This window comes from Jaculus jaculus, chromosome 10 (assembly GCF_020740685.1).
Source record: "Jaculus jaculus isolate mJacJac1 chromosome 10, mJacJac1.mat.Y.cur, whole genome shotgun sequence".
Classification (NCBI taxonomy): domain Eukaryota; kingdom Metazoa; phylum Chordata; class Mammalia; order Rodentia; family Dipodidae; genus Jaculus; species Jaculus jaculus.
In genome coordinates, this window is record NC_059111.1 from 98,491,305 (window position 1) to 98,518,708 (window position 27,404).

A 27,404-nucleotide genomic window follows, 5' to 3' on the forward strand; every position below is an offset into this window, starting at 1 on the left:
AAGGCTAACAGCCAGTCTGAATAAAAAGGATAAAGGAGGGGTCGGAGAGATGAGATTGCTTAGTGGTTAGCGGACTTGCCTGCAAAGCCTAAGGACCGAGGTTCAAGTCTCCAGGTCCACGTAAGCCAGGTGCGTAAGGTGGCACATGCGTCTGGAGTTCGTTTGCAGAGGCTGGAGGCCCTGGCGCGCCCATTCTCTTGCTCTTTCTCTCTCTCTCTCTCTCAGTTAGTAAAATATAAAATATAAAATAATATATTTTTAAGGAAGTAAAGGAGAAAGCCAGAGGAGCATGGGCATTTCCTTTGCTCTGCTTCTGTTCCACCCGGATGTGAATAAGCATTGCACATTCCTGCTGCTGTGGCTGATAGCTGTTCCTGTCGCCATCCCCTCCCCACTGTGATGGGCTGTCTTCCCCAAACCACGAGCCAGAATATGCTCCTCCTTCCTTAGGTGGATTCTTGTAATAGGAAAAGTAAGACAAATAACAATAAATGTTACACAAAGCATTTTCTTTTAAAAATATGTTTATTTATTTATTTATGAAAGAGAGAGAAGTAGATTGATGGAGAGAGAAAATGAGGGCACCAGGACCTCCAGACACTGTAAACAAACTCTAGATGCATGTGCTACCTTGTACATCTACCTGCCTTACATTGGTATTGGGGAATCCAACCTGGGTCATTAGTCTTCACAGGCAAGCCTTAACCCTAACTGCTAAGCCCCCTCTCTCTCTCTCTTTCTTTCTCTCTCTCTCACCCCAAAGCATTTTCTTAAATGGCTTAGCAGTACACAGAAAATCTTTTACAAATTTATCTAAAACCTATTAAAGAAAGAATATGTACAAAAGTGATTAATCCTAACAGTTGGTAACTAACATTTAACTTTTGTTTTAATGCATTTCTCTTCTCTGGGTGGATTAATGCTTGTTGATGCACTATATACTCAGTGGGGATCAGTGTTGAGGTCTGAAGAGAGAAGTGTCATCACAAATGAACTATCAGCCTACAGCTGAGGCAGACCTAAGTCTCCCACTACAGAATATATGTTCCTGCCAGCCTCAGCTTCCTCATCAGAAACCCAAGAACAAAGAAGCAAAGACCCCTAACCTAACCTCCTTCTCCACTCAGTCCAATTAGTCAAATGCACAGGAACTATTCAAAACCTGCCTCTAATTACTAACATATTTACTAATTACTGACATATTGGCAAACTGTTATCATTTTTTGTAATCATTCTGGTCTGTGTAGGAATGAAGAAAACAGAGATTTTTTGTTTGTTTGTTTACAGAGCAGAACTTATAAAAATCAGGCAATTCTACCAAAAAGTGACTAATCAACATAATTAAGTTTTGAAAAATGATATAGCAAATTTTAGAAAAAAATATTTGTCAGAACTTATCTTTTGTAGGTAGACTAATAAACTACTGAGATAATAGAATACAACATGTAATATAACAACTCAGATATTTTGGTACTACCAAAAACAAAACTAGCAAAAAGGAAAAGAAGGAAAGGAAATTTTCAAAAGGGCCTTATAACTAATGTTATCAAGAAGGTAGCTATCATTTGGGGCCCTTGTGCTTATCTCATTTCTTTCATATCAAGTTAAAGTATGATGCCAGCACCATCAAGGGCAAGATCCTAATAGATTGGTAAGTCAACAATTTCTCCTCAAGAAAACACATGTAATTGCTTCACTTTGCCTGGACAACAAATATCACTAGTTCAAAAGATATATTTATGTGCCAATAGGAGTGTTTAAACCACCCTTCCTAGGATTAATAATAAAACATACCATGATGTATCCATACAAAGTATGTTCTTAATAAAAATAAATAAATAATAGATTAAAAACCCTACACTTCTCTGTAAGATAAAGCCTTGGCCTTGTGGGCCATCTAAAATTCTTCCAAAAGGATTTTCATATTCACTCAAGTATCTCCACTAAAACTTTGGAGCTTCCAAAACTTATTTTAAGAATTTCAGGGCTGGAGGGTTATCTGTTAAGGCATTTGCCTACAAAGCCAAAGGACCCAGGTTCTATTCCCCAGGATCCATGTTAGTCAGATGCACAAGGGGCGCAAGCATCTGGAGTTTGTTTGCAGTGGCTGGAGGTCTTGGCGCATCCTTTCTTTCTCTCCCTCCCTACCTCTCTCTCTCTCTCTCTCTCTCTCTCTCTCTCTCTCTCTCTCTCTCTTTCCTTTCCTCCTTCTCTCTTTCTCTGTTTCCCTCTTTCTCTGTTAAATAAATAAATAAAAACAATAATTTAAAAAACAATTTCATTTTCTGACATTAAATTTGGTGATGAGTTCTGGGAAATAATTAAATGGAATATCAACTAGTATTTTCTCTTTATGCCTTTTAAAATGTGCTCTGTTTTTCATTTTGCCTGTTTCAGGGTGCTGTGACAGAGCAGGAAAATCAATTGAATTGGTATAATGAAGTCAAAACTCTCCCACAAATGAAATGTACCTTACAGTCAGTCCATCACCACCCCCAGGAAATTAATACAGCATAAACAGGCTCTTGAAACGTTCATAACAAGCACGGAGATTTCTTTGTTACTGATGCGTTCTTCTTACCCTGTGTCAGGAGATAACTTCAGTTATTTTGACAGCTCTAGACCAAAAGCTGGAGTATCTCTCTGTCATTCCTGATTGCAATGAGTCCAGTCATAACAATCTAAATTTATTTTTCTGGGTGGAAAATCCACTTATAAATAAATCTACTACTACTCACAAAGTGCTCCTTGCCTTCCACATAAATTTCTTAAGATGTTTTTTATCAGGACAGTATCTTATGAATCCAGATTTGAACTAAAATTTAAAGTACATGTTCTTTAGCCATTTTACCTTATGGAAAATAACTTTGGGAACAGAGAAGTCAACAACCTTACAATGCATATATGTAATACTGAAATTCTGCTGTAAATCCAACACTGATTTCAATTTTTTTCAGCCCCTCTCACACCCTTGAAAAAAATTAAAAATGTATATTTTTTCAAGAAGTAAAGTATTAATACAAGTACTAGGCACAAAGTTCATTCTTCAACCATGTGATGGCACTAAAAAAAAATAATAACTCAACTTCAAACAAATGTCTAGTTTGATGCTGTGGTAGGCTGAGTTGTGTCTCCCAAAACTGATTTGTTTAAGTCCTTACCCCTAGTATATCAGAATATAGTATAGTATATATGGCATAATATAGTATAACTCAGAATATTTGGAGACAGGGTCTTTGCTGCGGGAATTAAGTTAAAATGAGACCACTGGAGAATGAAGAGCTGGTTTAATGGATAAAGAGCTTGCTGTGGGGATGGAGAGATGGCTTAGCGGTTAAGTCACTTGCTAATAAAGCCAAAGGACCCAGGTTTAATTCCCCAGTACCCAAGTAAAGTCAGATGCACAAGGTGGCACATGCATCTGGAGTTCATTTGCAGTGGCTAGAGGCCCTGGAGTGCCCTTTCTTCTGATCTATGTATCTATCTATCTATCTATCTATCTATCTATCTATCTATCTATCTATCAATCAATCATCTATTTCTCTATCATCTGTCTATCATCTGACTCTCAAATAAATAAATAAATAAAATATTTCAAGGAGACGAGCTTGCTGTGCAACTGTGAGGCCATAGTTTGGATCCAGACTCTAATAAAGCCTGAGCAGTATGGCAGCCCACCTATAATCCCAGAGCACGGGCAGTGGTAACAGGGAAACCTGGGTAAGCTCACTAGTGAGTTCACTGGGTTCAACTCAGAGGCCCTGTCTCAATGAATCAAGGGAGCATCAAGGAAGACACCCAATGTCAACCTCTGGCCTCCACGTGTGCCTACATACATATGTACTCACAGGCATGCACACACACCTGCATAAGCAGAGACACACAAGAATGATATCGCTGTGGTAGAGCCCTGGACAGGTCTGTGCAGAGGAAGACCCCACAAAAGGAGGTAGGGCTCAGAAACCAACTTTGCCCACACCTTGATCACAGGCCTCCAACCTACAGACCTGTGAAGGAAGAACTTCTGTTATTTAAGCCACTCGGCTGTGGTATTTTCTTATGGGAGCTCTAGAAAACTCCAGATATGTTTCAGAAAAACAGTGAGAGATATAATTCATCTTGTTTTGAACCTGAAATTAGCATTTATTAAAAAGAAATCCAGGGCTGGGGAAATGGCTTAGTGGTTAACGTATTTGCTTGTGAAGCCCAAGGGCCCAGTTTGATTCCCCAGAACCCATATAAGCCAGATTCACAAGGGGGCACATGTGTCTGGAGTTCATTTGCAGTGGCTAGAGGCCCTAGCTAGTGTTCCCATTCTCTCTTTCTCTCTATCTACCTCTTCCTCACTCTCTTTATCTCTTAAATAACTAAATAAATAAAATAATTTTGAAATAGTGTCTTTAAATGTATATATATATATATATATGTACATAAATATATATATATATATATATATATATATATGATATCTAATAAAAAATAAGAATCTGATTTTTCCCTTTACAAAATTCCAACTTGGCCCAGAAATCCCTGCCAATTTGACAGATATCTATATTTTGGATAGTCAGGAACCTATTTTCTATTCCCCCTGTCTAAAGTCATGGTATGGAGAAAAATCTAAACAGTGATTTTTATATATATTGGATTGCTTATTTTTAAGACCATATATTTATTTACTTATTTATTGACTGATTGACTGACTGATTTCCTCTTTGTGGCACTGGGAAATCAAACGTAGAGTCTTCCACAAGCTAGGCAAGCATTCTACCTCTGAAACACCTCTAACCTCAGCTTATTTATATATTGTAAAATTCACTAATCTTGAAAATTCAGAAATTATCCTCTCTCCTTTTACTTACCCAATCCACACAGAATGTGTGTTATCCAGAAGCCTCCCTGTGAAACTCTCTCCTTCCCCATTTCTAACTTTGCCAATGGCCCCTCATGCTTTGAACAGTCAGTCGAGCAAAATCAGCACCAAATATTCACTTCACTTCCGAAGTGACCTTTTACTATACGAAAAGTGCTGAGTCCTAAGACAGTTCACCCACCTACGCAGACATGAATAATTCATCCACAAATATAAATTTTAAAAGCAACAAGATATAATTTTCCATGCCGAGGGAGTCCTTAATGCATTGTGCTTTTATATAAGTGTTCTGGATCTCGAGCTCTGTTCTGACCTCTGCTCACAGAAGAACGCAGCCGCAGGAGTTTCCTCCAGATGTAAGCGCATCCCTTTTCTGATAAACCTATTTCACACTGAACACAGTTACCAAAAATTCTAAAAGATGTTCCAAGCTCTTTAGCTGAGCTAGAATTTAACTGGGTTTCATTCTGGATCTTTAACACTTGAACTGCAAATCTTTAATATTGAAGATTCACACACTTAAAATGCTCAAAATCGAATTCTTAGTCACTCGCGTCTACCTTTTCTTTAAAAGTTTACATAATATGGCTCATTAAAATACATAAATCAGGGCTGGAGAGATGGCTTAGCAGTTAAGCGCTTGCCTATGAAGCCTAAGGACCCCGGTTCAAGGCTCGATTCCCCAGAACCCACATTAGCCAGACACATAAGGGGCGCACACGTCTGGAGTTTGGTTTGCAGTGGCTGGAGGCCCTGGTGCGCCCATTCTCTCGTGCTCTCACTCTCTCCCTCTCTCTCTCTCTCTCTCTCTCTCTCTCTCTCTCTCTCTCTCCCTCTTTCTCTGTCTGTCACTCTCAAATAAATAAAATAATTTTTAAAAAATACATAAATCAGCCTAATGTGGTGGGGTACGCCTTTAATCCCAGCACTCGGGAGGCAGAGGTAGGAGGATCACCATGAGTTCAAGTCCACTCTGAGATTACATAGTGAATTCCAGGTCAGCCTAGGCTACAGGGAGACCCTACCTTGCAAAAACAAACAAAAATAAGAAAAAGAAAAGAAAGGAAAAAACATCAAAGTAGATGATAGGCCTGGGTTTTTAATACTTTGTAAATTTACAATATGTTAGCAAACAAGTTGCCTATAGTATCTTGTTCTCATACATGATAGGAACTGTTACCAAATGTGACTATTTAGATATTAAATTGATCACAATGGAAGATCTTTACTATAAGTGTAGTGCAATACGTCCCTCTCTGACTGAATGTAAAAGTTCACTTGGCTTTGTATAGGCAGAAAAATTAACTCAGCCTACCAAGGCAGTTCAGGGCCTGGCCTCAGGGTCAGTATTTAGGACCTATGATATCCCATGGTCAGTCTTGATGACTTTATGCTATATATCTCACTGAGGCAAATCTTCATGGGGTCCTAGACTCAGGCCCTGAATATTTCCATAACAAAGTACCAGAACTAGAGGAGGAATTGAAGGTCAAGCATATTTAAAAGAAAATGTCTGGGCTGGAGAGATGGCTTAGTGGTTAAGGTGCTTGCCTACAAAGCCAAAGATCCTGGTTCAATTCCCCAGGACCCATGTAAGCCAGATGAACAGGATGACACATGCATCTGCAGTTCATGTGCACTGGCTAGAGGCCCTGGAGCACTCATTCTCTCTCTCATAAATAAATAAAATATTTTTTAAAATAAAGAGAATTATCTTGGGCTGGGGAGACGCTGAGCAGTTAGACACTTCCTTGCAAAGCTTGTTGGCCTGGGTTCAATTCCTCAGTACCCACATAAAGCCAACATGCACAAAGTGGTGCATGTTTCTAGAGTTCATTTACAGTGGCACAAGGTCCTGGTGTTCCCAAATTCTCTCTCTTTCTCTCCCCGTCTCTCTTCTGCTCACAATTAAATAAAAAAATATTTTTAAAAAGTATTATATTAAGGGAGGGAGAGATGGCTTAGTAGTTAAGGCACTTGCCTGCAAACCCAAAGGACCCAGGATTGATTCTCCAGAACCCATGTAATGCCAGATGCATAAGGTGACACATAGGTCTGGAGTTTGTATGCAACAGCTAGAGGCCATGGCACATCCATATTCTCTCTCTCTCTCTAATAAGTAAATGAATAAATAAATAAAATATTTTTTAAAATATCTTTTAAAACTGAAATACAAAATATGATGAATGGTCAGGGTAACATAAACTGTACACACAAAGGCAGGGCTATCCACATGCTTAATACAGAAGAGCATTGCTATGGGGAAGGAGGAGTGATGGGGAAGGAGGAAATGCCCAGTAGACACCTGTGCTCTGCTCCTGCCTCTTTTCCTTTCCTCTGTCATGGGATCTCTCTGAGTGAGATACAGCCCAGGGAGAGAGAAGGAGCTCTTGGAAAAACTTACAGAGTCTTGCAAGCTATGAAGTGAGTTACAACCTGGGCTCTAGTTTGGAAACTAGCACGAGAGGAAGCCCAAGTCGATCTCACTTGCTTTTCCTTTGGACTTTTCCATTTCACTGTAACTGTTGTGTGGAACCAGGAGGGAGAAAGGACAGGACACTAGTGTGGTATGACTACTAGTCAAGAAACTGTGAACAGTGGGAGTGAAATGACTAGTAAGATCACACAGAAAATAAGGCAGGCTGGGCACAGAGAGGAGGGGACCTGAGGATGGGCCAAAGCTCAGTAGATTCTACTGCCCAGAGAGCCCGAAACTAGCTCTTATACCTGACCTTGATTTCAAGTATTTCTTTCAGTTCTAAGAACATAGCAATCCTCTCTGGGTCTTTTAAGAATACGAATCAGAGCTGGAGACATGGCTCAGTGGTTAAAGTGCTCGCCTGCAAAGCCAAAGGACCTCAGTTCGTTGCCCCAGGACCCAAGTAAACCAGATGCACAAGGTGGCGCATTCTTCCGGGGTTTGTTTGCAGTGGCTGGAGGTGCTGGCAGGCCCATTCTCTCTCTCTCTCTCTCTCATTCTCTCTCTCTCTCTCTCTCTCTCTCTTTCTCTCTCTCTCTCCCCTCTCTCAGATAAATAAGTAAATAATAAAATATTTTTTAAAATATGAACCAATTAGCTTTTTTTCATTTTAATATTAGTAATGCATATTTACTATCATCTGTTAGAAAATAAATTCAAGAAAAATTATCTGTAAACCTGCTGCTCAGAGATAATAAAGAATGCAGTAAGAGTAACAGAAGTATGAACATCAAACCTCAGCACAACATTTGGGGTGCTTTTTATGCCCTCAAAATTAGTTTCTGACACCAGAAACTATAATCTAAAAATTGTAATCTATAACTCTGAATCCGGACATGGTTCTTCCCCAGACATGATCCATTCCTTTGGAAGCTCAGTTGGCCTGTGTTTGCCATTCACCCTGAGGCTCTCAGGAAAAGCTTATGCCTTTACTAAGAACCTTGTTCATGGAATCAAGCAATGTCTGAGGGACTATCCCAACTACTGGACAGGGAAGCCTCTGGTTTACACAGACATGCCTGTGGATATCTTCTTTGGACTGCGTTTTTGTTGCTTTCTGATACAGTACAGGGTATGGAAGGATGGAGTTAAAAAAAAGAAGAAAAGGGAAAAAAAGGTTCTGCAAAGTATTAAGTATTTCATTCTAATTAAAGGGTCAGTAGTAAACAAACAAGATAAGTAGACCTTTCATCACACACTCCACAAATTTAAGAAAATGTTAGAAAAGCTTTGATATGACTTATGGAGAAGAAAATTACAAGATTCCATAATGCACTTCAAAATACCCACTCATTTACTTCCCCACCAGAGGTATGCAGATATTAACCCACAAACGGCTGCTCTGTTTAATTCAATCAAGAAGATTGAAGGGTCTCAATTCTTTATATGTAGTTTTTCAACAATAAAATTCTTCTGCTCAAAGCTAAAACAGAATCTTAAAAAAATGGCCTATCATTGATATTTCTCCCTTTCTCAGTACAACTCTTTCTTTTTGAAGTGAAAATCAATATAGTTTCATCCTTTACCAAGAAATTCTCATTTATCAAAAGCAGTTCTGCAAGGTTAATTACATTTAGCCTATGGTCAATTGCAGCCATTTATTTTTTAAAATGCATTTTATTTATTTATCTATTTATTTGAGAGAGAAAAAGAGGCAGAGAGAGAGAGAGAGAGAGAGAGAGAGAGAGAGAGAGAGAGAGAGAAACAAAGAGAAAAGAGAGAATGGGCACGTCAGGGCCTCCAGCCACTGAAAACAAACTCCGGATGAGTGCGCCCCCTTGTGCATCTGGCTTCCAAGAATCAAACCAGGATCCTTTGGCTTTGTAGGCAAGCACCTTAGCTGCTAAGCCATCTCTCCAGGCAAACTGCAGGAATTTATACATTCCTTCAAGGGCTGTGCCTCACTCTGCTTTCCCCAAGGTAACAAGAGAACCCACAGTTTTGCTCTGGGACATATCCTCTTTCTGTGTTCAAATGGTAAGTGCAAGATGGGCTAGCATCATCCACCCATGCTGGCGGTGGTTACAGCGCACTGGCGTGTACGGTTGCTGCGGTGAGCTGCGGCACTCAGCGGGCAGCTGCAGGCTAGGCACAGGCCAGCGGGCCGGTGCGCCGAGGAAGCTTTGCACCTGGGTATGGTGGTGCGGAACACCGTAGGGAAGGAATGGCCCACCCTAGCCTTTCCCTCCCACTAAGTGTAGCAATCGAGCGGCCTTTCACAAACTTTGAAAAGTAAGCAACAGCACCAGCCTGGGGAAGAAGGTCCCACTGCAGGTGAGCGCCTCCATCCTGGTCCTGGCCCTAGGCCCGGAGCTGGGCTCCAGGCAGTAGACACCCGAGAGCAGTTGCCTGGTATAGGAGGGAAGAACGCCAGAGGAAGGGACTTCTCCTGATGCTGAGTCACCGGGGAGAATCGGCTCCTTCTCACTCATTTGGAATTCATCTCTCACACTCCGAATTTCAGACTACCTTGCTACCATGATGAAGGCCTCCAGGGCACAGAATTACGAACATCAGGAGTAAGGAGATGTCCCCTCTGGTCACATGAGCCACGATACCCAGAGGGTGTGAACAATCATGACTGATTCTTTTTTATTTATATATTTTTTTAGGTAGGGTTTCACACTAGTACTGGCTGACCTGGAATTCACTCTGTAGACTCAGGGTGGCCTCGAACTCACAGCGATCCTCCTACCTCTGCCTCCCAAGTGCTGGGATTAGAGGCATGCACCACCACGGCTGGCTAAGACGGATTCTTTATCAGACGTGAGCGACAGTGCAGGAAGCATGAGAGGGGAGATGAGGCTCACGTTTCAGCTTTCTCATTAAAGGGCTGAGGAAAGGATGACTTCAAAGAAAATAATGCTCAGAAAACAACTCCAGAAAGCTTTTTGTGGACTCAGAGCTCTATTTCTGAGTTGTGCATATGTGGATATAGCCTCGACTATCCCACTATAGACTTTACACACTGCTCAGGTCCCATACTGGTAATTCAGACACAACAAAGCATCTGAAAACTAGTAGGAAGGAGTGAAGTGTTGGAGCATTGATCATAAGTGTTCGTGACTGGTGGAATGTGGTTTATGTATGTGTCCTTCATTGAAGACCTCGCTATGAAACTACTTCTGTAAAATGTATCTATTCCTTACTCTTCTCTGAGAAGATCTGTAGAGGTCTTTGCTTTGCTTCATTCTCCTTACTGAATGAGGTCAATAAACACCTTTGTTTAAAATCCATCAACTCATATGTGACTATATAGGATCAAAACATTGCATAAAACTGAAATTTTGTATGAACCTGGATTTGGTAATATGGCACAACTCCCAACTATCTATGACTTATCTTGTGGTCAGCCTTCTCCTCACCCCTAACACCAAAAGCCAGCAGAAAACTAGAGATGGGCTGGAGAGATGGCTTAGCAGTTAAGCGCTTGCCTGTGAAGCCTAAGGACCCTGGTTCAAGGCTCGATTCCCTAGGACCTATGTAAGCCAGTTGCACAAGGTGGTGCATGCATCTGGAGTTCATTTGCAATGGCTGGGAGCCCTGTCCCATCCATTCTCTCTATATATCTGCCTCTTTCTCTCTCTGTCTGTCTGTCACTCTGAAACAAAGAAAAAGAAAAAGAAAACTAGAGAGAAAGGATTACCTCTAGGAAATATTACTTCAGGATGCTTCAAGGAGGCAGCCTGAGCTATAGAAGCAAAAGACAGGCTCCTCCAAAGGAAAAGAACAAAAGACCACCTATGAAAATGTTACTCTACCATAAATTCTTATGCTGTTTTGTTTTCTCAATATGCTTGTCATATTGACCCAAGTGTGAGTAGCAACGCTGGTAACAGGGGTCAGTCCTGAGAGGTGGCTGATTTTGAATGGCTTTTGTATATCTGTTTCTTTAAACATAGCCTTACTGTATCTTGAATTATGTTTTTTTCTGAAATTAAAGATTCAGGTTTAATCCTTGTTTGCTGAGAGATTCTGTCCTAAATTGAATGTTGAGCATAGTTTTTAAAAGAACCACTCTGAACAGAGAATGGCTCATCTGAGAGTCCACCCTTGCAAAAAGATCAGGTGATCTACCTCAATTCATGACGCCAGGTCTCCCGACTTTCACCAGCAGCAAAGCAATGTTAACAAGGATTAAAGGGATGTCTGAACTTCGCAAACAGCAGTAAGAATGGGTCCAAGCTAGTCGTCACTGATACAAAGACACGATACACACACACCGCCATGCTTGGGATTTTCTCCATGCATCATCAGCAGGTTCTGCTATTACTGGAGTGTTTAACTACACCCTGATTTGAGAAAATGATATCACATTAAATGGCTTCACTGATTATTTAGAGATATAATATCCATAACATGTAACGGGCTGTCATATATAGACATGAAATAGTTTTAGATTAATGTTTCAACTTTAAAACAGCCAAAACTCCATGTCTGCTACACACTATGGAAACAAACTCAATGAATCTGGGTATAGCACACATCCTCCTGGAATATGAATTTAATAGCCTTATTTAAGATATAGGAATAAAGAAGTAAAAAAGAAAAGAAAAGAAAGAAAAATCAAAACTTAACTAGTGTTAGGACTTCAACGACTATCACGTGTCTCTCTGTTGCTGACATTATCAATGCTTTGATCTTGATCAGTGTAGCCACCAAAAAATATCACAAGAACACAAGTTTACAGAGGCAGCCTGTACAAAGAAAACATCTTAACCCAGTACGAACCTGCGAACTGACAATGAAATGGCATTGTCTTGTTTATTTATTAATTTATTTACTCAAAAGAGGCACAGAGAAAAGAGAGAATGGGTGTTCCAGGGCCTCTAGCCAGTGCAAATGAACTCCAGACGTGTGTGCTACCTTGTGCATTGGCTTATATGGGTCCTGGGGAATTGAACCTGGGTCCTTTGGTTTTGCAAACAAGTGCCTTAACCATTAAGTCATTGAGTTCTGATTGCTTAGCTATAAGCTCCAAGTAGGTGGTGCTCCATTGGGCTCTCCACTGGGATCTATGCTGCATAAAATAGTGCCTGACCCTGATCAAGGGCAAAATAATATCTCTCAATAAATACAGATTTTTAATAAGTGATTATTCATAAGATAAGGGTTAAAAATAAAATGAGCCAGGCATGGTGGTGCTCATCTTTAATCCCAGCACTTGGGAGGCAGACAGAGATAGGAGAATTGCTGTGAGTTCAATGTCACCCTGAAACTAGCTAGAATGAGACTCTACCTCAAAAAAAAAATAATAATAATAACTAACTAAATAAATAAAGTGAAGTAACTGTGCTTTAGGAATTACTTCCACATGTCCCTAGATATTCAAGGTAGGCATGCATTCTTCATTCATTCATTCATTTATTCCACCAACTAACCATCACAACATTGCACTACAATCCATGAAGAGGGCTGAGAATACACATATTCTTTTTTTTTTTTTTTTTTTTTTTTTGGTTTTTCGAGGTAGGGTCTCACTCTGGTCCAGGCTGACCTGGAATTAACTCTGTCATCTCAGGGTGGCCTTGAACTCATGGCAATCCTCCTACCTCTGCCTCCCGAGTGCTGGGATTAAAGGCGTGCGCCACCACGCCCGGCAATATTCTTAAACATATTGCCAGTTACCTCAGAAGTAGCCCAAAGTCTAGTGTGAAATAAACACAGATAGAGAGTTTATATAATGCAAACCAAATTAAATCTTACAAACTCTAATAGATCTGTCAGTAGTGAATGCTAGTGAGAGCATTATTGACTCAGACAGCAAGGTTCACGGAAGGATTCTTTGAAAAGGTAATCGTTAATCTTGAGAAATACATAGGATACTGATAGGTGATAGGCAGCAGATTATCAATCATTAAGAGCATGAATTTTGAAGCCAAATTGCCTGAGTCTGAATACCAAGCTATGACTTATTAGCCCCAAGACTTTGGGTGGGCTATTTACCTTTCTGCAAATCAGATTCCGTGTGCACACAACAGGGACAAGAATATTACACACAGCACAGGGCTGTTTGGGAAGTAAACTCGTTATTATATGTAAGGCACCGGCCCCAGTATCTGACACATAGTCAATGCCAGGTAACTATACGTGATATGGCACAAAGGAAGGAGGGTAAGTCAGCAGAAAAGGCACCAAAAATGCTGAGGTAAAGTCCCTGCAGAAGGTATTTTCATTTCACTCATTTCATTTCAACAGATTAAAAAAATACATAATACCCTGGAAGCACAAACTATTAAATATGTATAAAATACATTTTGCTAATACAATGACAGTTTGAGGTCATTGATTATTTTATTACAAGTATGTCTTCCACAGAAATATGTATGTGAATACACCCAAAGCCCCACACAACTTTAGAGGTCCATTAACAAATGAAGAACTACAAACTTCCTCAATACATCCCTGAGTTTGCTCTAAGGGTACTGTCAAACTCTGTAAACAAAACAAAACAAAACAAAAAAAGAAAGAAAAGACCCAGTGCTTTTTTGTATAGATGTATAGACTATTAATCAGTCCATGAAACTCTTGGCCTAAAGTATGTATCAAAAAAAAAGTCTATATGGGGCTGGAGAAATGATTTAGTGGTTAAGGTGCTTGCCAGCAAAGCCTAAGGACCCAGGTTTGATTCTCCAGGACCCACGTGAGCCAGGTGCACAAAGTGGCCCATACATCTGGAGTTCATTTGCAGTATCTAGGCATGCCCATTCTCTGTCTGGAAGTCAGCCTTTCGCTTTTTCTCTCTCTCATAAGTAAATATCAACCTGCTAACTCCTAGAGGGTGGAAACACGGGGCACGAAGAGCTACATAGCTTTATTTCAAGTCACAAGTGGAGGACAAGACAGCACTTATGTTGGCTTCCTTATACAAGCCACCGACCTGTGGAGGAAAGAAGCTGCAGGCGGTCTAACCCCGAGGAGGAGAGAACGCTGGGGACAGAATGTCAAAAGGCCGCGGACTGTACTCACATGGTGAAGGAGCCGGGGGGAGCAGACACTCGCCGCAGGTCCGCAGCTTGCACCTGATGGATGCTAGAGGCAGCAGGGAATGAGCAGCGGAGACAGAGTCCGCAGGACAGCAGGACAAACAAGGAACAAGCCGGGGAGAGAAAGAGAGACACACAAAGTTTAAACAGAAATTAAACAAGCGCGTCACCAACAGTGAATGAAAGGAAAAAAAAAAGAAAGAAACTCAAGCCAGCCACGGGAATAATCCAGAAAAGCCGGTGATTGCCACAAAGCCGACAGGACACATGAAAGGGGTCGGTTCCAGGCAAGCCACAGGTCACAGCGCAGGGCCGATGCGGGACGGCAGGCGGCGGGCACGGGAGGAGTGATCAGGACGCTCTCGCTCAGGACACTCAGGACACCCGGGACAGAAGACATGCGAGCCGCAAGCTGGCACAACAACGTCCTCCTCCTTGAGAAGTGTAGTTTCGTCCTTCACCTAGCCTTGGTGTCCCCAGCTTCGCAGGGCTACTTCTATCAGGGACAGCCATTTCGGAAAGAGGGGCTCAACAAGACCTTGCAATTCTTTCAGCTAAACAGCAAAAAGACTTGGTGAGAACACCAAATCTGGTTTTAAGAAATCCTAATGTCAGCCTTGAGGCGCCATAATCTTATCATACACTGGAGCAAAATAAAACCTGGGCTGCAGGGATGGTTCAGTGGTTAGGATGCTTGCCTGTAAAGCCTAATGACCAAAGTTGGATTCCCCAGTGCTCACATAAAGCCAGATGCACAAGGTGGCAGATGTGTCTGGAGTTCATTTATAGTGACTAGAATCCCTGACATGCCCATTCTCTCTTCTATCTCTTTCTGCTTGCAAATCAATAATTTTTTTTGTTCAAAAAGTAATGCCATAGACTTTGCATCTAGAGTGGGTATTAGAAAAGACAAAATATAAGCTTTCACAAGATAAAGCCCCAAATGTCTTGTCACTTCTCTCTTAACTGTCCTATCCATCTCTCACATTTAAACAGTTTCTCTATACCCGCAGAGGTATAGATCCCCAAATTCTGTTTACTGGGTATGCAAACCCTCATAGGAGGCCATCCATGATCTAATTCCAATGCTCTGCCCATGCTACCTTCAAAGGACTCAGAGATAAAACTAATAATACTTCTCAGTAACCTAGAGTGATTTAGTTTGCTAACTAGAAACCTGGCCTTTGCATACAGCCACCACCTTTCACAAGGTAATTTTAACTACTAGTAAAGTTAAGGTTTGTCACAGCTGAAGATCTCCTTGCACACTAGTCATTTTGAGCTGCTGTTCACCCTCAGTGGTGCCTTACAGTAGAAAAAATGATCAAATGTATCTGGCTTTCATGGGACTAAGATATGAATCCCATACATGCATAGATTTATTTGCCATAATAAGATGGCATACACTCCTATGCCAGTCCAGACTAGTGAACACAGGGGACCAACAGGACCTTTTAGTTTGTGTATAGTAATATAACTAGCTTTATTAGCCAAGAATCATTTTATAGAGTTCTTTTTTCATAAATGAGGATACAGTTTTATATAAAAATCTACTGAACTATTTCTCATGAAAATGCCCTGTGAATGTTATCTTGAAATTATTTGGTGTGTGTCATCTGCTTATTGAAGTATGTGTGGTCCAGATATATATTCTGTATCTCCTTTAGATTCATGATATTTTTAGACATCTGTTGTTTTTTGGGACTAGTTTCTGAGAAATGTAGCCAAGATTGTAGTGTGAGTCTGATGCACTGTGAATCACTGATCCAACATGTGACTGTTTCTCAAAGACCACAACAGTCATGCACATGCTGGAACTCCTAAGGGATAACCCTGGGGTCTCCCCAAAGAGCAGAGGGCAAGCTCAAGTGAACCAGAGATTACATCATGTTGATAAATGGTCTAGGATAAAGGAAACCAAGAGGCACACACCTAAGAGCTAGAAGATAAAAGAGGGCATTGGGTGGAAGCAGTGCTCAGTGGGGTCTTTACATGCAGATTTGGCAGGTGGAAAGAGGTAGAGAGATTTCTGCAAGAAGAGCAACCCAAGGCAAAAGTATGATGGTAAAGAGATGGTGTGCTAGTCCAGGAACATCAGTTATCCCCAGAGCACAGGGAAATGAGGACAAAGATGGGAAATACCAGAGTTGTCTGTGAGGCTAAGGAATTCAGACTCCCATTTTTAGGGAGACTACTGGAAAGGCCGGACTGTACGAGAGGAGCAGAAGGTGAGCCAGGAAAAGAACCACAAGAACACTAGCAATTCTGCTCCAAGGCAAATCCTATGGCTATGGAGAGGCGAGAAGGTGTGAGAATTAAACACATGAGTGATGAATTGGAAGACAGATTCAAAGAAAGTGCTAGCAAGTCTGCTAGAAATATAGAAGTGGAGGTGAGATGACTCCAAGAGCCAGGGGCACTGTGAATGAGCGGACGGCAGTTCCATTCACACTCATGTGAGGAGGAGAAAGAAGGAAAAGCATAGGCCACAGGGTTAATGGGTCCAGTTTTCAGTATATAGTTGAGGTTGCCATGAAACCTCATTAAGAAAAAATATATATATCAACTACAATGCTTGAGCAATAGTCTTCAGTGTTTGGACAAAAAAAGCCCAGGCTGAAGTTACAGATCTGAGATTCAGCCTCCCAAGGAAAGAGCAGATACAACAAACAGCAGTGTTCATGGGAAAAAGCAGAGATTGTTTAGGGAGCCACAGAACTGAAATGTCTCCCTGTGACCATACTGCATGAATGATGCCTCGTTCCTTAAGATGAGGTACGCATACACACATACATACACATGCACATAGATTCTCAGGTAAAATTCTGAAGACAATTTATTTTATTTTATTTTTGAGGTAGGGTCTCACCGTAGCTCAGGCTGACCTGGAATTCACTCTGTACTCTCAGGGTGGCCTCTATCTCATGGCAATCCTCCCACCTCTGCCTCCTGAGTGCTGGGATTAAAGGTGTGCATCACCACGCCTGGCTTATTTTATTTTATTTTGAGGTAGGATCTCACTGTAGCCCAGGCTGACCTGGAACTCACTCTATAGTTCCAGGCTGGCCTCAAGCTCACAATGATCCTTCAACCTTTGTCTCCCTCCTGAGTGCTAGGATCAAAGGCATGAGCCACCATTCTCTGCTTTTAAAATAATTTAAACAGCTGCCTTTCTTCTCTATTAAGAAGACAGCAAGTGAAGCAGAAAAAGTCTTAGTTTTAGAAGAAGGAAGGAAGGAAAAAAAGCAAGAAGGAAAGGAGAAAAGGAAGAGGAACGGAGAAAAGGAGGGAGGCAGAAAAGAGGGAAGAGACAAGGTAAGCAGGAAGAAAGGAAAACAAGGAATAAAATGTTTTTGAAGGTTCTCTTTGGTCCATCACGGAATGATGGCCAAGGCAGAGAGAAGTTCAGACCAGACGGTTGAGGCAAAAGTCCTAAAGTCAAGATTGACCAATAATGAACCTTTCACTTAGAAACACAGTGGAAGAAGTCAGATTTCAAAACCCGGATGTTTGTTGAGATAGAAGCAATCTAACAACAGAGGGTGACAGAATGAAGCAGCGAGGAAGCCGTGTTTACTGAGCCAGTACTGCACTGTAACTAGGATCTTGGCTTTCTGTTTCTTTGGGAAATGTGCTATGTGGATTTTCTTGAAATACAGTTTAATAGTTTTATATGTAGTAATTGAAATATTTGTTATTTTAAATGTTAAGGGGTATTTTTTTGAAAATTACAAAGAATGTTATTATCCCCCTTCCACCTAGGCCTTTGATGTAGCATGAGGCTGCTTTCATATACCAGGAATGACTGTATTTTGACTTGAGGCTGCTCTTGAACACCTATACAGCAAAATGCAAGACATGTCAGGATATGTCACATGGACGTGAGGACAAAAATAAAATAAAATAACTGTATGTGTTTATTTTTATATGTTAATAAAGCCCCAAATGAATCCTAAACAATGAGGCAAATTCTTTCTTAAGGCAATGTAAGAGTTGTCTGAGGCTCAACACTTTAAGACGGTGTCATGTCCAAGAAGGGCCCGAGATTGAGTTTTCTACTTGTTGATAGGAAACTCTTTTTGCTTTATTCTATTTTCTTCATAGATGACCTATTAAACAGACTGCTTTACAACTTCACAGATGACTTTGTATTTATTAGTTCATAGATTCCTGCAAAACCAATGGTTCTAGGCTAGACTGATACTTCTGGAGGCTATCAGTAGAATGTTTAACATAAATTCAGCAGTTACGTATTGAACTAAGAAGAAAGACGCGGCAGCCAGGGGCAGGAAGCATCAGCAGTGAGCTCAGAGCTTTTGCTAGCTGCAAGATGTCAACGAAGTGAGAACTAAAGGTATGATGGAAGCTCTGAGAAAGAATCGGGGAATGTTCCAGAGAAGACCAGACTCCAGGAGGGAAAGAGGAAGCGTACCTGGTACCCCCAGCCTCAGGCTTAGCAGCAGATGCCAAAAGCTGAATTGGCTGGCAAGCACTGCCTGGCGCTGTTCCTTAACATATGCCACCACAGAAAAGTGATGGGAGCTGCGGCACCTATGTCACCAGTTATTCTAGGAACTTCTGCAGATTATCACCTTGATCCTTGAACACACGGCAGAGCATGCTCCTGCTGTGCAGGCACCAGGAGGAAGCCAGCCATTCAGAACAAGTGGGACCCATGCAACACAGACCACCACCAGGAGGGGCGCCTTCAAGGTCCCTCAGTGTGACAGAGAATGACCCAGGATTGAGCCCTGAAATGGCCTTGGGCATATCAACATGATATCTAGAAGACTCTCAAAAAGATGACCAAAACCTTCCTCTTTGTCAGACACTTCCCCTGATCCCAAACAGACAACTGAGTTACCAATTAAGAGTGAGGCACACTATAAAATAAATATAACATTCTAAGTAACCAATTCTTTACCACCTTACCTTGAGTCCGTTTATCAAAATACCTAGAGAAAGGAAAGAGTGTGGGCAGGAGGGATACCTGGCATTTGCAAGTATAAATAGGGGCTCATGTTAGGTCTGGACAAGAGGATGCTGCTGGGGAAGGCAAAACTGAGTTGGAGAATCAGAGTAAAGCACACCCCAAACTGGAAACACAATGGAAGGAGACCACTCGACGATGGGCAAAAAGGAGATGTGATGTGAATAGAAGCCTAGCCACAAGCCTCCCCAAACCAAACAAACAAAAATAATCAGATAAATAAATAAAAACACTTTATCCGGACATAATATATACCCAAGAGAATCATTTAACCCACATATAGCAAAGTTACTAAGAGGGGAGGGGTCAAGTGACTAAAATAAACATAAAGTAAAAAAACAAAAGTACCTGCTCCCATGAGACAGACCTTTCTCCCCTTCCCACCACAGTGAGGTCCCCCATCATGCTCTCATGCTCTGCCATCTGCTCTCTCGGGTCTCCATGGTCCCCAGGTAGGCAAGGTGCAGACTCACTCATTGAGCAAAGGCATGGAGGTTCTCCTCTTGCTCTTCTGAACCATGTTGGCCTGATTCCTCAAGGAGATCCGAATCATGGCCGGTGCCAGCCTACAGGGCTCCCCATCCACCTGCATGGGGATGGACTTGTAGGTCAGAAGCATCACCTCCCGACACTGGTGCAGCCTTTCTCCATGGCCCCCGACCTGCAGAGCAGCCTGTCCACACAAGGAGAGGAGGATCCACCAGTCAGTGAGTGACTAAAGAGAGCTGTAAATGCAAAGGCCACTGGATGCAACCGAAGGGCCCTTTGATAACCACAGGAAAAGTCATTCGCCAGCAGAATAATCTGAAATACTGTAGTTTCAAATAAATTAACTATTCAAACCTTTTGTTGAGTGTTGCTATGAATTTCCACTGATTTTTTTTCTATTTTATTCAGTTTAAATCTAAACATGCCTTTACCAGTTTAATAGAAAGGTTTTCCATTTTGTTGTCTAGTCTCATTAAATAACCAATGTAACCACAATAAAAAGAAAATACAGTACAAAAGTATATATCAATTTCTAAGTTGTATTTATCTTATTCTTCAGCACACAACCCAACTTTGGGAAAGTTTGTGATATTGGCAATGTTTATCACTATATAGGTAAAATATTATCAATATTCTACTCCACTACTCCATATTATCAATATTCTAATCCATGATAGGCAAACAAGAAGTTACAAAATAAATATGGAAAATTTGCAAAGTGAAAGAACAACATTTTCTCCCATTTTATATGGTTTGGGATTCAGGTGTTGTTATAGCTTTATCCTTTTGAAACAAGGTGTTACCATATACCCTAGCCTGGCCTTGAACTTATAATTCCCCTGCCTCAGACTCCTACTGAACTACTGGGTTTGCAGGTGTGCATCACCATATACAGCCCTGCAGTTTGAAACTTGACTTCTACAGAAGACATATAAAGACTGGGTCTCCAGCCCACCACACAGCTGGGAAGTAGTAAAATCTTTAATATATGCAGCCTCAAGTTAGGTCACTGGGAGCCTGATATGCTCTTAAAAGGAATAGTGGAAACTTGCCCATTCTTCCTTTTTTTTTTTTTTTTTTTTTTTTTTTTGCTTATTTCTTTGAGAGAGAAAGAGGCAGAGGGAAAGGGATGGAGGGAGGGAGAGAGAGAATGGGCATGCCAGGGCCTCCAGCTGCTGCAAACGAACTCCAGAAGCATGCGCCCCCTTGTACATCTGGCTAACGTGAGTCCTGGGGAATTGAGCCTCGAACTGGTGTCCTTAAGCTTCACAGGCAAGCACTTAACCACTAAGCCATCTCTCTAGTCTGAAACTTGCCCATTTTTAATTCTTTCATTACTGGCTACAAGATGAAGGTTTCTTAAATAATATGCTCCCATCATGATGTGCTGCCTCATTCTAGGCCCAAATGCTATGGACTGAAGCCTCTGAAACTGTGAGCCAAATTAAACCTTTCTTTACTGGTTGACTATCTCAGATAGATTGTCACAGTAATGGAAATCAAACATGATCTTTTTTTTTTTTTTTTTCCCCAAACACTGGTTAATTCCTTTCTGTGTTTCCATTTCCTATGTCATCTCTGTTTGGCCCTGCCACACAAAAATTCTGCTTGTCAAATAATTCCCTCTAGTATACTAGCTCCTGCTTTGCAATCCTCTTGACAAAGCTGATACATGCCTCTCAGATGGCCATATCTGCAGGTGTCTACCCCTGTCATGTAGCCCGGGTTCCTTGGGGATCATATTACCAGCTTATCTCATCCTTTCTAAGACCAGAAGTGACAAAGAGGTTCTATAATTGATTAAAATACAGACTGCTAATCCTAAGGCTGCCTTCTTTTCAATCTTCTAACAACCCAATACCTCAAATATTAAATGGATTTAACAGAACTACCTCATATAGGATTTTTCCCTCTTGTTAGTCACAAAGTGAGGAAACTTTACACAAATAATTAGCAGTGGCATAATTATTTCCTAAACAAGCTTTTGTGATCCATCTTGTGGTCATGAGGTTACATCATTAAGATTCACTCGTTGTTTTTTTTTTTTTTCCATTTCATCAAGAATTAAGATATAAATATTGGGGTGCTTTGAAGTTCCACAACAGCCCATGCTGTGGGAAACTAAACACTATCATACTAGTATTTAGTACTGGTAAATAATGATGATAGTATGGACTCAATTATTGACCATATAATAAAATATTCAACAAAACTAACTTCACAGATTAAGTTTCTTCATGTTCAAAATGGTATTGTTATGTGAAATGGTCTCTCACAATACTATCATTTTATGACTTGAGATTATACTTTTTGGGGGTTGTGTGGGGCAGTGTCTCAAGGTAGGGTCTCACTCTAGCCCAGGCTGCCCTGGAACTCACCGTGAGTCCTAGGCTGGCCTCAAACTCACAGTTATACTCCTGCTTCTGCCCCCCAAGTACTGGGATTAAAGGTGTGCGCCACCACACCCAAATTATACTTTCAATTCTACAATTTTAAATTGTCAAACATGATCTCATTACCTCTAGAATCATCTTTCCTTGACCATATCAGCCATGTATTAGTGTTCAAGTCATTGTCCAAAATTAAGGGAAGAATATTTTTTAAAATGAAATGGAGTTTATTTGAAACATTTCCATCCCATTCATTACATAAAGGATCAGGCAATTCATGAATATTTTAACTTAGATCTCTTTCCATACTTTTTTATGAAACGAAGACTTTAAAAAAATTCTCATTGAAATTCCCTTGAATATATGTACTCTTTTCATTTCTGTTCAATGGAAGTAGACTCTAGCCACTACCAGTGAGGACAAATACAAAAATCAGGAAAGAAAGCCTGTTTGATTTCACAGCTATTAGAGAGCCACTAGCCTGGGACTGTGTGGAACAGTTTGGAAATAATCAAGAATGTATCTTCAGCACTGGGATGAGGTAGATTAACATAATTCTGGGAAGAAGAACCGCCTCCTGATGTTTTTCACACTACACTAGTAGTGTTTGTTACTTTACATTAAAAAATTGGTCTGTGCCTTGTAAAGGAAAATGGTACAGAGCTGAATAAAACATAAGACAGACATCACATGCTCTCCGTCATCTGTGGTTCCTCACTGGAACAGCTTGAGTTGCAGGCATTCAGGACAGGCAACTGGAGGGGCAGATACTAGGGGTTGTGAGGAGGGGAACAGCAAGATGGGGGAAGATACATGCAAACCTTTATCCAAAATGATCTGGTGTAATATAAACATTCTTTCTGGGTAATAGGCTAAACGATATTAACCCCCCCCCCATAGGAATATTTGAGGAATCATCTGGTAAGAAGGGTCCCAGAGAGGATGGGATGAAGCCTAACCCTAAAACATTTGGTTCTGGCTTGTAACTCCCATTACCAGAAATTTGTTACAACTCACATTGAGCTGTTGTTGATCAGAGAAAACTATGAGGTCCCCCAAAATAAAACAGGCTTCTGCCAAAGCTCTTGATTATCTGCTTGAGGTAAAAGATAAGACCTCCCCCCCCCCCCCCACCGCCACCCATTGCTGAACATGCCACATACTGCAGGCACAGAATACTGAGAAATCTGGCTGGAATCTGGGGGGGAAAAAAAAAAAGCCAGTTCCCAGATTGTTGGCCTATAAAGTGCTGCAAAGCACTGCTTGAGCTGCTGGGGGAAAGTGGTCAACAGTGTTGTGAACAAGCAGGGGACACTGCTGTATGAAAGCAACTGTGCAACGGGGCACCCAGCCTAGGTGGGTAACCAGTGGTTTTCTGATCAGCAAAGAGATCTGCTCAGTGGAAAGGACCCCAGAGTTGGAACTGGAAACCAAGTCAGAATTGCAGGGAGACCAAGATTATGGACTCCAGTGAAAAGCTCCCACTGGTTTTTTAGCCAAAAGAGAGGCTCCACCCATCAAACACTCTCTAAATTAGCAATACTTATCTCGTTTAACCTACACTGATCTCACTCTTCGTTGGAGAATCTGTTTTTGTTTTTGCTTTTTTTTTTTTTTTTTTTGTCAGAAGCAAATGAGAACTGAGGACAACCAAAAAGATAGGTGACTCCCTGGCAGGTGATAAACCACTCCTTACCCAGGTGAAACCACAGAGGAGCTGGTGAGATGAGCAAGAGTTCTGACAACCAGCACCAGGGTGGGGGAGATAGACACTGGGGATACTCAAAATGTACCAAAGCGGAAATCCAGAACTCCTGAGAACTCAACGAGAAAGTACTTAAGACACAACCACCACTGCTCAGGGAATCTGGCACAAGAGGTGGCAGAAAGATTGTAAAGGCCACAGGGTGGGTGGGAGGGAATATCCAGAGGCATGGCTCCCCCTCCCCCCAATGACTGACTGCTGCTCTCACAACTCATAACCCACCACAACTCCATGGTGAAGACCAGCAATCCCACTGAAGAGGGTCCTTAGTGGAATGCGGACATGAAGGAAGAAAATGATGGTACCAACATACGGTGTGTCCATACACATCGTATTGTATTAAGTTCCTTCTGAATAAAATAAATAAAGTAACAGTAAAAGAGTATATAGTCGCTAGCAATAAAATATAATTTAGATTGCATTTAATGAATCATCCACCTAGTATATAATCAATGAGACTAAACATGCATAGAAGAAACTCCGATCCATAATAAAGGGAAAAATGAAATTATCTTAGGGTAGACTTAAAAGTAAATTAAATATTGCAGAGAAAAATGTTACTGAAGATGGAAACAGATCAATGGAAATCATTGATCTCAAAAACGGAGGCAGAAATGTTTTATTTTATTCCATGGCCAATGAGATAATAATTAGCAATCTATGCAATTGATTGTAAGAAGGGAACAGAAAGTAAAATGCAGAACATAGATTAAAATGTCCCAAATTTGTTGGGGAAAAAAAATAACCTTCAGGTTCAAGAATACCGATGGAACTAAAACATACTAAATATAAAGAAAGCCACTGTGGTGAGCTAAATAATGGCCACCACCGACATCACCAGAAAGATGGATCATGCTCTAGCTGACAGAAACTATGGGAATCCCACAGCAGAAGTGCATCTCTGGTGTGCCCAAACTAAGGATGTGGAATAGGCCAGTTATCTCGAACTACTGAAGCGTGCACAATGTAGTCATAGAAGTCTATATAAGGGAAAGAGGGAAGCAAGAGTTACAGAGGTGATCCAAGAATACAAGCCGAGATCAGTGGAACATGGGGCCACAAGGCAAACCATACAGCCTGCTTCTAGAAGCGAGGCAAGGTAAGGAAGTGGGCTTTCATACAGCCTCCCTGCAGGAGACGGCTCTACCCACACGCTTTACACTTCCACAGTCACTCATGTAGCATCACACGATTATGCCGTCGTCAGACACCATTTGTGGTCATTTGTTTAAAATATAAATAACGAGCAACTAAAAAAAAAGCCACAAAGAGACTTAAACTCAAGATAGAAAATGCTCTAAAACAAGACAGAAAAGGATATACCCAAACAAACAATAGGTGGCTTGTAATAAAATATGGAGACTAAAAGAAACTGAAATACCACTGTTAAAGTACAGAGCAAAGCTAGCTCACAAACTTGTTTGAACTACCAATTAAGAACTCTATATCCATGAATATATTTTTCAAGACATTAGAGTCAAATAAAGGTACGTTCAGGAAAATAAGCATAGCAAGTATTTGTTGCTAGCAGACCTTCACTTTAAGAAATGTTAATGTAACATTTTGATGTCCAGCAAAATGGTACCAAATAGAAACTTGGAGTAACATGAAGAATGAAGAATTATTGAAATGCTATACTTGTGGATAAATAGCAATATCAATTTTATTTAGACACCTAAATTCTTTAAATAATGACAAGTCATTTAAAGAAATATACTAATGTTCAAAAATAAGGTTTATATGTTGCATGTATGAATATATGGATATGACAATGATAATAATAGTAATGTCCAGAAGTGGGGTTTATACATTGCACATGTGAATATGGAAATAAAAGCAAAAAGAAGAAAAAAATATAATTCAAAAAAATGAGTAGTAAATTGTTAATATTTGGAAGGAAAAAGCGAGTTCTATGATAAAGGATAACAAAAGTACATTGTAACTACCTTTATGCCAATAGACTCAACAATAAAGGAGAAATGGAAAACGTCTCCTAAAATTTATTTTACTAAGACCAATTCAGGATGAAACAGATAATCCGAATGATTCTATATTTCTCTTTGTCTCAATGGAATCTTAAATTTAAATGGTTTATTAGGAAGTACAAAATAAAATGACACCAGTCTTCAAAAATTCTTTCAGGGAGCAGAATAGAATGTTATTTCCTATCTCAGTTCATGGGGCAAATAGAACTTAATATTTAAATCCAGCTAAGATATCCTAAAAGGTAAGAATATAAATTTAGTGACCAATATCTTTCATAATCGTAGTCACAAAAAATACCTAAAAAAGTATTATGTAATGGAATCTTATAGAATTATTAAAAAATAATATATCACAATTAAGAAGAGTTTAGTCTAGAAATGCAAGGTCAGTACAAGAGTTTTTAAATTAATATAATTCATACTTTAAATATAATGAAGAAAAATATTTGTTACTTCTGTAGATTTAAACATTTCATAAACCACCCTACTAATTTGTGACCAAATGCTCTTAGGGAACTAGAAGGGAATACATACCTTGTAAAAAATAATGTATGTATTTACATATTTATATGTATATATATGCACATATATAAACACTAAAAAAATTATATTAAGTATAAAGCTTCAACCCTGGGAATTCTTCCTTGTATTTTTTCCTGATGAATGATCTTTTAGCTTTCTTAATTCATAAATATAAAAGGACTTACACATTTTCATTTCAATTAACAATAAGATGAATGTTCTTTCTTTAAAGTTTAGGAGACTGGTACCCTTGGATTTAATACTGAATGGCAAATTAAAAGTCCAAGTTCCTGAATCTGAATCATGCTTTGAACTGTCTTGAAAAGTTTTAAATTACTTAGGAACAGACTCAACATGAAAGGCCCTTCACAACTATAATAGCAGAAAATTGTGGCAGAAATAAATACGAATTACAATGCCTGATTATGGCCTGCGTAAAATCCGAAAAAGCAATCAGGACACGGAGCACCCAGTTAAGAGCCATCTTAATTAGCAGCAATGCATTTCGACCAGTGTCATGAGTCAAAGGCTAGGCTTTGAAGTTTGCAATCACAAGACAGAGTCTGAAAGAAAAGCCTTTTCTTCCTCTGCCAGTAATTTGATTTCAAGTCTCTCTCCAAGAGCCTCTCTAAATTTCCTGTTCTTTGGATTTTACTTAAATGATGAGTAATTTCATACAAAGCATTTATAGTTATATAAGATATACAAAAATATTTATTAGCTACATCTCTGAGCTTAAAGCTGTACAGTCTTTAATTAATTCAGACATGTCAATTGCTAGGAAACAAAATCTGTTGTTTAAAAGCTTTGCCTAGTAGTTATGCTTTAAATTATACAGCACCTATTTTAAGTATAAAATGTACACACAGAATCAAATAGCTATACTCTGCTATTGAGATAATCGTCCTAAACAGATGCTGATGTTTGT

The 27,404-nt window shown here is 40.2% G+C and overlaps 1 protein-coding gene across 1 annotated transcript in view; it reads right to left on the reverse strand.

Moving 5' to 3' along the window:
• Dgki (diacylglycerol kinase iota) overlaps positions 1-27,404 on the reverse strand; it is a 499,206-nt gene that overhangs the window by 148,521 nt on the left and 323,281 nt on the right. Inside the window, 1 exon segment of the mRNA XM_045160292.1 lies at positions 19,799-19,998. Within this exon segment, the coding sequence (XP_045016227.1) occupies positions 19,799-19,998 (200 nt within the window).